The following is a 14,281-nucleotide window of genomic DNA, read 5'->3' as shown; positions in this document are numbered from 1 at the left end:
ACCTATGTGAATGACATGTGAGCCAGAGCATTTTGTCTTCTATAAGAATTCAGTGACACGCAGATCAGATGTGGTCAGATTAAAACTTTGAAAAAGCATGGGCAGTGTACTTATTAGATGTAGCTGAAATATAAAGGCAGCTGCAGCAGTTTCATTTGATGGATTTTGGGAAGGTGATGGGCATAGTCTTTACCATTGCAGTGTTCTGCGTATTTCCAGAAGCTGTTCTCTTGAACTCTCAGACACCGTTTCTAGTCTGGTAGCTGACCATAAATGGGACTTCAGTTACAATAAGTGCATCATAAGTTCAGCTGCAGTTGCTTGATACAGCAGTTATATTTGCACAGTTATCTTTGATATTTCTTATGACATGGACTGTATGTGAACTTGCAGTAATAAAAGATTAGTGATAAACAAGAACTACAAGTAACATTCTTGACTGTCAGCTGCTTTGTTTAAGATTTTGTAGGTATAATTACTTGATAAAATCAGTTTTGGCAGAATTTACTCTGAGAAACACTTGCATTCCAAGTGTTTTGTGAAACATCAATGTGATACTAGTGTTTGTATGGAAGTACTGTCTCTAATCTGTTGAACTGTGCTCTGTCAGAAGATACTTTAAAGTTTATTCATGTCTTAACTATCTACGGGGCCAGCATTGTAACAGCCTAATATTTGGCATCTGAACCATATTTCACATTAGACATTCTTTGAGTTTTTTAATAAACAAGATAAACTGTTTATTTTGTCTTGTATTCATGGTTCTGAGTAGCCTTTGAGAGATGACGCACGATTTACTTTTGTATCAGTAGTTTTCACAGAATACGGCTTCAACAGGAGCTCCATGTTACAATTGCCAGGCCTTTTAAGTTATCTGGAGATCTTGGCAGTAGTCTTTAAAGGAACACAACTTAATTAATTCTTCCATTTATTTAGAATTTCTGGCATAAGTGATCACTAGAATCTTTGTTGTGCATGTCTCTTCAACACTATAAAGTCACAGTTAAGGTTTTTTTGAAATGGCTAAAAGAAGCAGTATGTAGAAGGATTAATAAAAGGACATTACTACAAAAATATGTTGTAGTGAACTCCAGTATTTTAGTTTTCCTTTGTAAGTAAACTCTCACTCTGGTGGTTTTAGGAAAAGTTATTTCTCTGAGTCACCATTGCTGGATTTAATTTCAGCTGATAGTTTCTTGAATAGAATTTTCAGATTACTTCTGGAATGCTGTATTGTCTGAGTCTCTGAATGAAGCCAAAATGCCACTGCCAGCAGTTTTCCTTACCTTCTGGTGATACCCTTTTCTTCGGCATTATAATACTGGACATCTTGGCTGTTCACTGTTGCATTAGTGCTTTTTATATTTCCACTGGTGTATGTAACTTTCTAACTATATTCTGGATGTCCTGCTGCTGGATTCTGAGTTCCATGGCTGACACCAGCATTATGTTTCTGTTTCTTAGGCTTGCATCTGTCAAATAACTTTCAATTCCTTTAGATTTTCCTCTAACAAGATGTATACTGAGTCCATGTTATAGTTCCTTTGCAACATCAAGAGTTGGAAAAAAAACTTTTAATGTCTGTACTAGAGGCCTCATGAGGCCTCCTGTTCTGCCACTCTAGACTTCTTAAGGTTAATTTGAGTTTATTAACAATCTTTATTTATCTTTGAGCTCTGTGTTTTTGAGTGATGATTGCAGTGAGACCTTACTATTCATATGATTCAAGTGCATTTTTCATATACTGCATTGTCAGTGCAGTCATATCGGATGCCTGTTGTAATTGAAACTGAAATAGAAAAAAACCTCTTTTTTGTGAATGTGATGCGTATACTGCCTACACCGTATACATATGTTTCTCTGTGAATGAAAATACATATATTTTCTCCTGTACCACAATAAATATAACAATGTTTCAGTATGTTGACATGTTTCCATGTGTACAAAAATTTCTTAGTAACTTTAGTAAAATGATAGAGTAGATGTTGATTCTAGCTCTTCTTGCACTAACTGCATCCATCTTCTGGATGCTAAGCCACCAAAACTGAGAAGTACAATAGTAAAGTAAGAATAAGCTATCTCTCAAGTATTGCCTTCTACCAACAAATAGTTAGTTGTACAAGCATTGGATGATGCCCCATGTGTCATTTTATGCCTCATGAAGATGCAGGAAAGCTTCTTTGCGGTACTACTTTGAATTTTAAAGTGGTTACTAGAATACTTAGCTGTTTTGGAGTAATAAGTAGAAATTCTGGTCATTTTGTGTTTTATCAAGACTACAGACACTGAAAAATAAGCTAGATACAAAATACCTTACTGAAATTAAGTACTAAGGTGACTGTGGGGTGTTCTCCTGGTTTAAGTATTCTAAATAATGTGGGTTTTAATCTTTTATCTGTGTTTTTCATAAAAAGAGTGGATGAATTAATCTTTTCCCATGCAGTTTTTGCTATAAGAGCTGTGAAGGTGCTGTTTTGCCAATCTGGTGTATTCATCACGCAAAAGCTAGACATTTATATAGAGAGTGAATACGAGCTTTTTAGTACAGTACAGGGAAATGGAGATGGAAAGTTTAGAATTTACTGTTTTGATAATGATAGCGTGTTGTGATATGGGTTACTTTTTAATGCAGGTTAGAGAACTTGGAAAAAAAATAAGTCTTAGGAGGATTATGGGAAGGTTAACTGTTTATTTAGCAGTAAGTTTAATGGGCTACTTGGAGTAAGAAGAGTGGAAAAGTGGCATTTGAAACTGAACTAAGGCAGACCATTTTCCTTACTAGGACAATCGTATATTTTTCTGGACTTGTTGTGGTCTTGCCAGCTTTAAATTTTAATTAGAGAAGCATTGCAGTACAGTTATAATTGATAAACAATTGTATTGTTTAATTGGTTGGTTTCCTGAGGTTTTTTTCTCTGCTGAATAGTGTTTTTATTAATAGTTACTTAAAAGAAAGTATAAAATCAATAGTGTGTCATTGCTCAGATTTGTCTAGCATTCTAAACTAATGAAGAATTAACAGGAATGTTATCTTTGCAATGCACAAATTAATTAATTTTTTAAATTGCACTACCAGTACCACGGAATTGACTTCTCCAGAGTTTAAGGATATAAGATTTCAGAGCAATGGCAACCTGGCTTGTTTTCTTTCTTTGATGTTTTCTGCCTGAAGACGTATTTTTAACAATTTGATGCAGGATCTCTAGTCCTGTTAAAGCAAGAGAGGAGTGGGTAGTTCTCAGGGGAATGTGTGCCGCTGTGTCCTGTGCTCAAGGGCCCACTTTCTTACTTGACTGTAGCTTGTGAGCTCTACCTGGATCATCAGGCCTGCCTCTGGGTCTGCCATAGTGAACAGCCATTTGTTCCAAGACTTCCGGGATTCCCAAAGTATTCTTCGTTCTCAAAACTTTAAATTGCTTGCTTAAAAGCTGAGTAAATGTAAGCAGGCTTTAGCATAATTTTAACAGCGTTTGTACATACTGAACCTTGTGCTGGCCAGTGCATGGGAAGGGAAAAGGCACTCTCAAGTACTTGCATTTGTGTTTAAAGACTGTTTCATTACTTCATTTTAACTTCTGCAATTCTCATCCCTTATTTTAATCATATTAATGTTATGTTTAATGTAACTTTTCTCTATAATAGAGTCAAAACCTGATAAATTACCACTTTTTTCTTCAGATGAGGTATTTACTTGTGTTTTCTCTGGCCAGGGTGATGTTCCTCAGTTACATAAGCCAAGATTTGCTACTTCAGGTTGCTCTTGGATACCATGGTTTTTCAGATGCATAGCTTGAATTGTTCAAAATAACATTTTGATCCTCAGCTTCTCCAGTCTTGCAGTTTTTGAGGCCTCTTAAGTGTGTCTAAACTTCAGTCTGAACTATTGACAGCAGCTAGTTTAGGTATATCCATGCTTCCTTCAAATAGGTGATCTTCGGTACTTATAGTAGCAGCTACAGGGTGTCTTATGTAGCAGTTGTTTTCAGTATTTCTTTATCCCTTTGAGATAATTTTTGCTATATGCAGAGTAAATTTATCCAGGATTAGTGGTGGGATCTAACTAAACCATAATCATACTATGACTGTTAGTGTTAAAAGGGTGCTCACTACTTCTCAGTTACTTGTATAGGACTCTCACAAAATCCTGTCTTGCCTGTTATTTTCCCAGATCTTCATACTGATCACCTCTTTGCAGATAAGTTGTGGCGCTTTTTAATTGTACAGGTCTGAATAGAACCAGATTCCTAGCTCCTGAGAAGTTGAGCTGCTCTGGCTCTGTTAAAGTGCATGAAGAGAAGGCAAGCTGAACTTACACAGTCAGCTAAACATAATGTGTGTTCTGGGATGAAATACCATGACCCGAGTTTCCCGTTCTAACAGTTTTGGTAGGTACTTGTCATACGTTAAGGCATTTTGAAGTTGTGGTACTGTTCTCAGTAGTGGAATATTGTATTCTTATCATGTACACTAAAACTATGGGTAGGATTATGATCTGTGTTTTATCAGAACAACTCTGAATAATTTCTGTTCTTGATTGTATTTTTAAAGTATGTATTGTGATTATATCGGAGAAAATGGCATTTATGGGATTAAAATAATGAGCAGATGCTTCCTGGAATATTCTTAGGTGTTATAGTCTTCACTGTTTTATTAGCTAACAAGTTGCTTTTTCCCATGGATAGTGCATATAGAGTCTTCAGTGAAACATACATTTTGGGTTGGTTTGGTTTTTTTCTTTCTTTCTTCAGAACTATTTTTAAATTGTTGGCAGAAATTTCAACTAGTTAATGTGTTGCTTTTCAGATCATGTTAGCTGTTACTGGAGTTGTTCTGGTTCAGGCCAGTTACCAGTTGATTAGTAATTGTATCACTTCAAACCAGAGAAGATATAAGACTTGAAAAACTCTTACAATGCAGTTGTTCATGACTTCAGTCCTGGAATAGTCCTGTCTTGCCATCCCTGCTAAAAATGTTGTGCGTTATGCTTTTCCATCAATTCTTTTAAGTTTCTTTCCATCTTTTCGCTCTGGAGAGGTTGTAGCATTATACTGTATTACATTTGAATAGCAAGTGGTGTTAATGCACTAAAAAATTGAGGATTATGCTCCCCAGTTAATTTGCCCCCGCTTGACCCCTTTTAGTGCGTAGATGTACAGAAACATAAGCACATAAGCTCACTTACAAAGTGAGTGTCCCAGTGAGATTGTTGGGAAAGAAATTGGGCTATCAGAATCCAGGGAGCAGCCCATGCAGATGTCTCATAGTACTGGAAGTTGTTCTCTGCTGCAGGTTCCTGTGAGTCAGTACCTGGAGGTGATAGCGCGTGATGAATATGAGGCAAAGAAAAGCAGGCAGAGAGGGCGATAAGGAATTGGATGAGAAGTTGGCTAAATTGATAAAGGTGTTTAAAAAAGATTTGCTAACTTAAGAGGTAAAGAAATTGTTGCAGTTTGCTACTTCAGATTTTTTTATAAACCATATGGTCACTTTTATTTGTAATATTATGAAGTTTATACCATTCCATTGCTTAATACAAGGGTGCATTCTTGCAGATTTAATTGGTTGAAATTCTTCTTGGTAAATGGCTATAGGTATTATATGGCCGAGACAGAATTTGTATAAAAGTGCAGATTGGGTAATTGTGATATAATCTTCTTCCATTATTTCCTTCGAAGGAGAAACATAATTAGTTGGAGGAACCTGAGTTGTTAGAACTAGAAGGAAATGACCCTGTAATCTCAGCATATTTCTTAAGTAGTTCGAGTAGACAGTTGCAAGTAAACCTGAAACACAGAAATACTGAATGTCTAACCACAATATTATGGAAGTAGATGGTAACAGGGATGCTAAATGTAACAATGTAGATATCCTCAACAGCTGAATGAACACTACCTTCCTATATTTTTATGTGGACCTACATGTTTACTTTTTTTTTAAATGAGTAAAAATGCTGTTACTAAACCCACAAATGTTAATACTTCTGATAATTGAAGTATTTCTTTAGTAGTAGTATTTTTATAATGTCAGTATAAAAGCCAAGGTAGAAAGAAACTGCTCAGATGTGTGTATAAATGGGCAGTTTTCAAGATTAAGACTGTCTGAAAGACAGTCAGTTAACCGGAGATGTGTGGGAAAATATTAACATAAAATACAGACTTATATTTCTTAATTGGAAAAAGGTTTTGTGTGAGTGTGTTTTCTTTTGGGGGGCTTTTTTTTTTGTTTGGTTGTTTTTGTTACATCAGCAGTGTCTGCTTTCAGTGTCTTAAGGTTTTCCTTCCTTTTCCAGAAAATGCTGGGACAGAAGAGATGAGAACTCCCTTTACTAAGGCCTAAAACTGCCTGTTGAAAATCAATCCTGACCAGGCAATATACGAATGGCCCAAGGAAGCCAGCAAATTGATATTCAGGTTTTACATGACCTGCGACAGAAGTTCCCTGAGGTACCTGAAGGTGTTGTATCCAGATGCATGTTACAGGTCAGTGTTCTGTTAATGATTAGGAGTAAGCAGTAATGCTTATTTTAAATGTTATTTGTGAATTTCTCCTTGGAAAGCAATTTTTTTTTCTTTCTGTTCTCCCTTTTGAGTGAGAGAAATTTACAAAGCCAGTTTCTTTGTTATACAGCAAACTAAGTGTTCAGTTAGCCTCTCTTTTTCCATGTCTAATTGGGGGTGGCTTGAGGTAAACCAGCCTGTAGATAAGTGTGTGCATGGAGACTACCATCTCACCAATCAGTATGATCATGCCTTTTGGCCTTCTCAAGAACCAAATCTAACTGTGGCAAAAGAAGGGGTGCAAAGCCAACTTGAGTGCAGCAGGGACAATTTAAAGCAGTACTACACAAATGCAGCTTCTTTTCTTTCTTTGGTTTTTTTGCTATGAGAGGCAGGGCAGGACCAGAAGCAACTTTACTACCTGGTCTCTGTAAGGCTTCAAATTGATTAATGGACCCTTGCGTATATGCAAGTTGACCCAACTGCTTTCCACTCCCAGCTCCCTTGTCCTGCAGAGCCAAGACTGGTGACATTGCACATCTTCTGCAGCAGGCCAGAATCAGGCCAGGACTGGGTGGTTGTAGCCTGTTGTCCACTGTGCTGCACTTGAGTGGGTTTGATGCACTAGTGTGCCTCTGCCCAGTGCTTCACAGGGTTTTGGTTGCCAGATCAGCTTGGTTTATTTTGTTGTAGCTTTGGAGTCCTTGCTGCTGATCTGTGGATTTCTATTGAGTTTGGAAGTAATAAAGCATTTTTACTGGCACTTCAATTAATGCTAAGGTTACAGACTGCTGTATCATCCACTTCTATTTCTAGCTGTTTTCTATACTGCTACTGTCAGAGTATTTATATGCCCATCTTTTGCTTCAGCTTGGGCTCTGTAACATCGTATTAGTTACTTCAGCAGATAAATTCTCTATCCAAAGCCTGATGTACTGACACCTGAATGCCTAGAGTTAACAACTGCCAATGGACTTAGTTAGCTGTGTTGCTTAAACATGCTTGCTGTGTGTTTTCCAGTGATCCCAAAGCATCCATACTGATTGGATTTTTTTCATTATCTAAGATACTCAACCTTTGAGTACTCTGGATAAGAGAATTATCTAAATATTCATCCTTGCTTGATTGGGGAAAAAAAAAAAAGATCATGATTTCAAGAAGTTAGCAGTCTATGGACATCTGTGCTAGGACATCTGCGGTTTTGATATAATTAGAATATTAAAAATGTTTATTGTCTTGCTTTTTATATGTATTTTTATGTATAAAATACATGTATGTGTGTACTTACATATGTATATGTAGCCATATACACATGCAACCAAATACAGTGTTTGTACTGTTGGGAGTAGGAGTGTGACTGTGCCAATTTGATGATCATATTGTCAAGATTTTATCATGACTCTCAGTTCACACTGGAGTAAGAAGCTGTGAAAAGTGCAGTTATTTGAGAGAATTTGGATTGATTTGCAAGAGGGCAAAATTCTACTTGGGGTTTGTGAGGTTTCAGGCTTTTCCCAACCCTTAACCTCCAATTATTTAGCTGAAGAGGAAACTGAATTACCTGTATTTGTTTTCAGGATCCTATACCATTTTTCTATTAGTTCCCTGTAGGAGTAATCTAATTTTTATACTACAAAAAAAAAAGAGGGAGTGTTCTAGGTCAGTTTTCATAGAGGATTTTTTAAAAAATTCTGTAGGGTAATTAATGTTCCATGTGTGCAATGTTATTACACTAATTCATTATGCTAGAAAGCTATCTTTTTGTTGTTAACTGAGCTTTTAAGACTCACTGACAAAATCCTGCTGTGTTGGTGGTTCTTTGATATTTCATGAACTTTGGTTTCTCTTAATCAGTGGCTGTACTACTCCTCTAAGATGCAAGTTTGTTTTTTTAAAAATGAAGCCTAATATGACCTCTTGAAACCAAAAGATTTTGCACTTGGACTGGCAGTAAAGGTGCAAAAACACAGTTTGAGAGTACTTTTGTATGTGTTTGCAATGCTGCTGAACAGAGTTCTGCCTTCTTGCAGTTGAGTGTAGTTGAAAGAATTTCTGATAAATGCAGTAACTATGGTTTAGGTCAAAGATAAGTACTTAAGGACATTATTGGCTATAAAAAATGCTGCATTTGCATTGCCCCCACAGTTCCTGATGTGCAAGCATCATGTGTCAGGTGAAGTTATTTTTAAACCAGGAAGTATAAGAGATCATGGAATGGTTTGGGTTGGAAGGGACCTTAAAGATAATCTATTTCCAACCCCCTGCATGGGTAGAGACACCTCCCACTAGATCACGTTGCTCCAAGCCCCATCCAACCTGACCTTCAATACTTCCAGGGATGATGTGAATTGTTCAGGAAAACTATATAGTCCTTTTATTTTAATTTTTTTAGCCAAACACTTTCAGCTTGTTTTTAAAGGAGGCATTATAACATTATACACTTATAATTAAAAACGTAAGGATAAAGAGTATGCAGTCTTGAGGTGAGTAGCCCACTGTTGAAACACCTGAACAATATCTAGTATACTAAAAACAGAGGGCCACCAAAAATCTAATAGGATTAAAATTAAGCCTGTGTAACGTAGGGAGTAAAAAAGTGTTGTTGCTTTCTTGGGCTGACAGCAGGGAATGTTCCTGAGAAGTTTTGCATCTCTCCATTCTTCCCAACAAGTCTCCTGCATTCAGCTCTCCCCTTCTGTTCACATAATGGAGTTGCTGCAGCATCCTCCACCTGTGGACATTGTCCCCTTTTGTTCTTTTTTGTCTGGAGCATTCTAATAACCACCTGCTCCTCAAGTCTACGTCCTCTCCTTGCTTCCATGTGTCCCTCCAACATTCTTATTCTTTCTTTTTTTTTCTTTCTCTTTCAGGGTGCCAACATTTTAAACTCATTTGGGACATGGGCAGAGCTAACATGAGGGGTATTCTTTTGCTGGAATATGCTCAGTTCTGCCATCAACCGGTTCTGTGATCTATAAAGAACTAGAAGCGGTTGAAACTCTGCCTCTGCCAGCCAGAAGATGCCAGGGGTTCCATGTGCCCCTGTTTCCCCTTTGAGTTCTCCAATTTGCTCATTGACGTCACAGAAATTTTGGAATTGATTGAATGCAGTCTTAAAAAAGAAAAAAATTGTCCAAAGAAATGCATTCAAGCTGAATGTAAGGGCCTTGCAAGCTTGGCCTGTTCCTTTTTCGTTTGGTACTTTTGGCCTTTCTGTTAATAATTTTAATTCACCTAAGTTCATGCAAAATCTGCCTTTAAGATCTTTCTAGCTTGTTTTTCTGTGGCATCCTCTCTTTTTCCCTTTTCTGGCTCCCTTTTCTTCTTTGCAACAAATACAAGGCTATTATATTTTCTTACCCACTGTTCTGTCCATGTGTGAATCCTTTCTTCACTACTAACTTGATGTGATTATCTTGTCCTCTGGTGCTTTCTAGATCTGATACGCATTCCATCAGATTGACCCATTTTCATATCTCTCAAGACTTTTCTGCAACAATGTTTATATACAGCTGACTAGTTAGCCTTTATGGAAATCCTGTTATTTTAAAAGTTTGTGGCTGGGGGGTTTTTGTGGGATTTTTTTTCAAGAATTCAGAACTGGCCTGTATGAAGACATAGTTTTGGTTTGTGGGTGGAGTTTGGCATTGTCCTCCACTTATGTTAATAATTTTTTTTTTTTTTTTCTTTTAAGTCTGTAAGAGACAGTTTTTCTATGTCTGCACAACACACTCTATGTCCTCTCATCCTGGTGAAGGATGAGAATTGCTGTCCAGTAGTTTAACAAAAATAACTTGATACAAAGCATGTAGCATGGAACAATTGATCTTGCTTGTGTTATTCATTAACTAACTGATAATGTCATTACTTGACATCTGCAGGTTTTTTTACTTGATCATATGCATTCTTTCCAGTAACTGTTTCTGTGTGCTGGATGAATGTGACACCTATTTAGTTCTAATAATATCTGGGCCTCAACAAGTGCTCTTCTGGCTGAAAGTATTAACCTTTATTTCTTGGGGCGGTGGAGGGGGGAGGTGTCAGAGTTCTGTAAGAAAAGTAATATGAACAGAGCACAATATTAAGAAATTATGCCACTGGTGTATGTTCACTATTTTGTAGAAATTCTTATGTAAGTAAATCAAGATCTGAGTACAATATTACTAAACTTGTGGAAAAAGAGAAGAGGGATTAGCAGTTTGCTTATGAACTGTTCTTAAAAAGCAATTAGCAGGGCTGTGGGTTTTGTTCTAGGTCATCCTATTACAGATTTATATAAAGTAACTACACAAATATAAGTCTTGGAAAGTTTTGCAAGCAGTGATTTAAAATGAAAATACAAATGTCCCTTGGGTTTTCTAACAGTTTCATCTTACAAAAGTGTAATTGTGCTGTTCTTGTTTAAACTGAATTTTTACATTTCCTCTTAAGTTATGTAGATCTCCTTGGGTCAGCATGTTTGTTCTCTGCATAAACTTAACTTTCCATTTTCAACAGGAGGTAATGCATGTATAACTGATATTGAAGTGTTTGGGGAAACATTTAAAGTAAATGTGTATTTTGATTTTCTTTTTTAAGTTATTAGCCGTGATACAAAGGTGCCATTAATACATTCCTTCTGACACTTTCCCCCTCAAGCCAGAGACTTGGTAATTGCTGAAGATTGCTCTGAAATTGAGAAGGAATAGCAAAAGTATTAATCCAAGGTGTATCACACTGTCACCTTGTCAAGGTCCAGGATCTCCCTGTCATTTCTTCAAAAGCACCCTTAGTGCCAGTGACTGAGTCATTTGTTCTTAAAACAGTAAGCTTAAGCAAGACCTTTGTGAATTTGTAGCAGCTATACTAGCCAACCACTTAAAGCTTTTTTGTTTGCTACACTGTTAATTTTTCAATGATTATTAGATGCATATATATCTAACTGTGACAGTATTTTATCAATAATGTCAAACTTTCATCTGTCTTTTATAGAATAACAATAATTTGGATGCATGTTGTGCAGTTCTCTCTCAGGAGAGCACAAAATATCTCTACGGTGAAGGAGACCTAGGTTTTTCGGATGATTCTGGGATTCCTGGACTACGAAATCACATGACATCTCTTAATTTGGATTTGCAGTCACAGAACGTGTATCACCATGGAAGAGAAGGAAGTAGAATGAATGGAAGTAGGACTCTAGCTCACAGCGTTAGTGATGGACACCTTCAAACCAGTCAGTCCAACAATGAACTCTTTCAGCAGTGCAGGAACCACAGACAGCACCTGCACAGGTTCCACAAGGATTTAATGTCTTTGGGATGGCTAATACAGTTAGTACTTCTAGTCCAGGGCCACATCTTGGATTTCACCTAGGCAACAAAGGAGTTTCTAACTTGTCTCAACAAACACCCAGATTCAATCCCATTATGGTAACTTTAGCCCCAAATATTCAGCCTGGTCGCAATACCCCTACATCTTTGCACATACATGGTGTACCTCCTCCTGTACTTAACAGTCCACAGGGAAATTCTATCTATATTAGGCCTTACATCACGACTCCTAGTGGTACCACTCGACAGACACAGCAGCAGCCAGGCTGGACATCTCAATTTAATAATCCTATTCACCCTCAACAAGTCTACCAGCCTTCACAACCAAGTCCCTGGACTACTCTTCCTACATCCAGTTCTACATCACATACCTCATCGCAACACTCAACGCAGCCAAATCAGCAAGGCCACCAGACTTCTCATGTCTATATGCCTATCAGTTCTCCTACTACTCCACAAGCACCTATGATTCATTCATCTGGTAGCTCACAATCCTCTGCTCATGGCCAATACAACATTCAGAATATATCCACAGGACCTCGCAAAAACCAAATTGAAATCAAACTTGAACCACCACAAAGAAACAGTTCTTCTAAGTTGCGTTCAACTGGCCCTCGCACCTCCACTACTCCTTCTTCCCTCAACAGCCAGACATTAAGTAGAAGTCAACCCACTGTTTACATATCGGCCAGTCCTCCAAATACTGATGAAGTGATCACACGTGGTCAGCCCAAGGTCTACATTTCAGCAAATGCTGCAACAGGAGATGATCAAGTTGTGCGGAACCAGCCCACGCTTTTCATATCAACAAATCCTGGAGTATCTGCCACTTCTAGGAATATGTCTGGTCAAGTAAGCATGGGTCCTGCATTTATTCATCACCATCCACCCAAGAGTCGAGCAGTGGGCAACAGCACCACTGCAACCTCTCCTCGAGTGGTGGTTACGCAGCCTAACACAAAATATACTTTTAAAATTACAGTTTCTCCAAATAAGCCCCCTGCAGTTTCCCCAGGGGTAGTGTCCCCAACTTTTGAACCTACAAACCTTCTAAACCTTCCTGATCACTATGTTGAACCAGAGGGTATCCAGCATCTTACTGACCCTGTTTTAGCACATGTGGATAGGATCAGTGATGCACGGAAATTGAGTATGGGATCTGATGATGCTGCCTACACGCAAGGTAATATTCTTAATATAAATAGTAGAGATTTCAACCAGGTTGTCAATTCATGATGTAGATTACAGAGTGGGAAACAGTTGTTAACCTTTGTGATGGTAATACAGTATCTTCAATTTTAGCATTCATGGGTATTTCCTAAATAAATAAAAAAAGCTTTATAAGCAAATTGTAGATGTCTTTTTATGGTCAAGATATGTAACTGAATATTGGGAGATAATTCTTCTGTTTGTCTTAAGTAGCTGTGATATCTCTTTAATGAATTGGAGTCATAGCATCTTCATTTTTATGGAAACATCTAAGCTTCTTCAGTTTTTCCTAATTATTTAAAGTTACAAGTCTACTGGCAGATTTTTTAATAATTTGAGATACCGTTCCCATTGGATAATGTTCCCAATGTTTTTCTTTTTCCAAGTGTTACTTAAGAAGCATGAAAGTTAGACTACAAAAGCAATTAGGGGGATGAAGCATTGGCCTTCGTGTTTCCTAATGTGTGCCTGACAATAAAATGCTTTAAAGTCTTGATATTTATTTTATAAAAGAAGGAACACCACACCAAAGAATGCTATTTTAAAGAATCAGTAGTAATGGGAGAGTAAAACTTGAAATACGTGACATGGTAACCCAAACTGCTAATCTTTTTCTTCTGTTTTCATGGTTTTGCATGCTTTATTACCAACTTGATGGTTTATTAACACATCTGTGGGCATTTTGTGCGAAGATGTTGAATGAGCCTTAGTATGTTTAAGCAGTATTCAGGATGGACTGTAAAAATAATTTATCTTTTACCTCGTTGGTCCTCTTTGGACTTGGCAAACAAGACAGTATTTAAAAAACTGGCTTGTTCCACAAACAGTTTAAATGTTCTTCAGATAAATTTACTTGTTTTGTGTAAGTATGTACAGTGATAAGGACACTGGAAGCCTGTTCTGCATCTGGAGTACTATAGTAATGAAGTAAATCAAAACTTCATTTTGGTTTGTGCATTACTTCTGGATGTAATCGTACCTATGAGAGAATAAACCATCCTAACTCAAGTGTCTAAAGGTTAGGTGTCAAAACAAAAGAACTAATAATCCTAGACTGTCTTTTACAATGAATGAAGGATTGAAGAACTTCAGAAAAGTCTATAGATAAACAAAAGAAACTGCCCTCCAAGTATTAACTACCTTCCCTTACAATGAAGGGAGACTTGGCTGGCTGGTTTAATCCTAGAAGACTTCATATATCCAGAAATTAAGCAGTCAAAATCTTGTTCTAAGGCTCTAAAGACTTTTCTAGATCATGAACTTGTT

At 37.3% G+C, this 14,281-nt stretch overlaps 1 protein-coding gene across 1 annotated transcript in view; it reads left to right on the top strand.

The window, feature by feature from the left end:
* The first annotated feature begins 6,288 nt into the window (after positions 1-6,288).
* Positions 6,289-14,281, top strand: part of TAB2 (TGF-beta activated kinase 1/MAP3K7 binding protein 2) — an 18,408-nt gene continuing 10,415 nt past the window's right edge. The window contains 3 exon segments of the mRNA XM_009999974.1: positions 6,289-6,479; positions 11,469-11,738; positions 11,741-12,989. Of these exon segments, the coding sequence (XP_009998276.1) occupies positions 6,378-6,479; positions 11,469-11,738; positions 11,741-12,989 (1,621 nt within the window). The 5' untranslated portion in view covers positions 6,289-6,377.

The sequence above is a fragment of the Chaetura pelagica genome, unplaced genomic scaffold (genome assembly GCF_000747805.2).
Source record: "Chaetura pelagica isolate M959 unplaced genomic scaffold, ChaPel_1.0 scaffold135, whole genome shotgun sequence".
Classification (NCBI taxonomy): Eukaryota; Metazoa; Chordata; class Aves; order Apodiformes; family Apodidae; genus Chaetura; species Chaetura pelagica.
The sequence above is the reverse complement of the archived record's forward strand: the minus strand, read 5'-3'. Positions and strand labels throughout refer to the sequence as shown.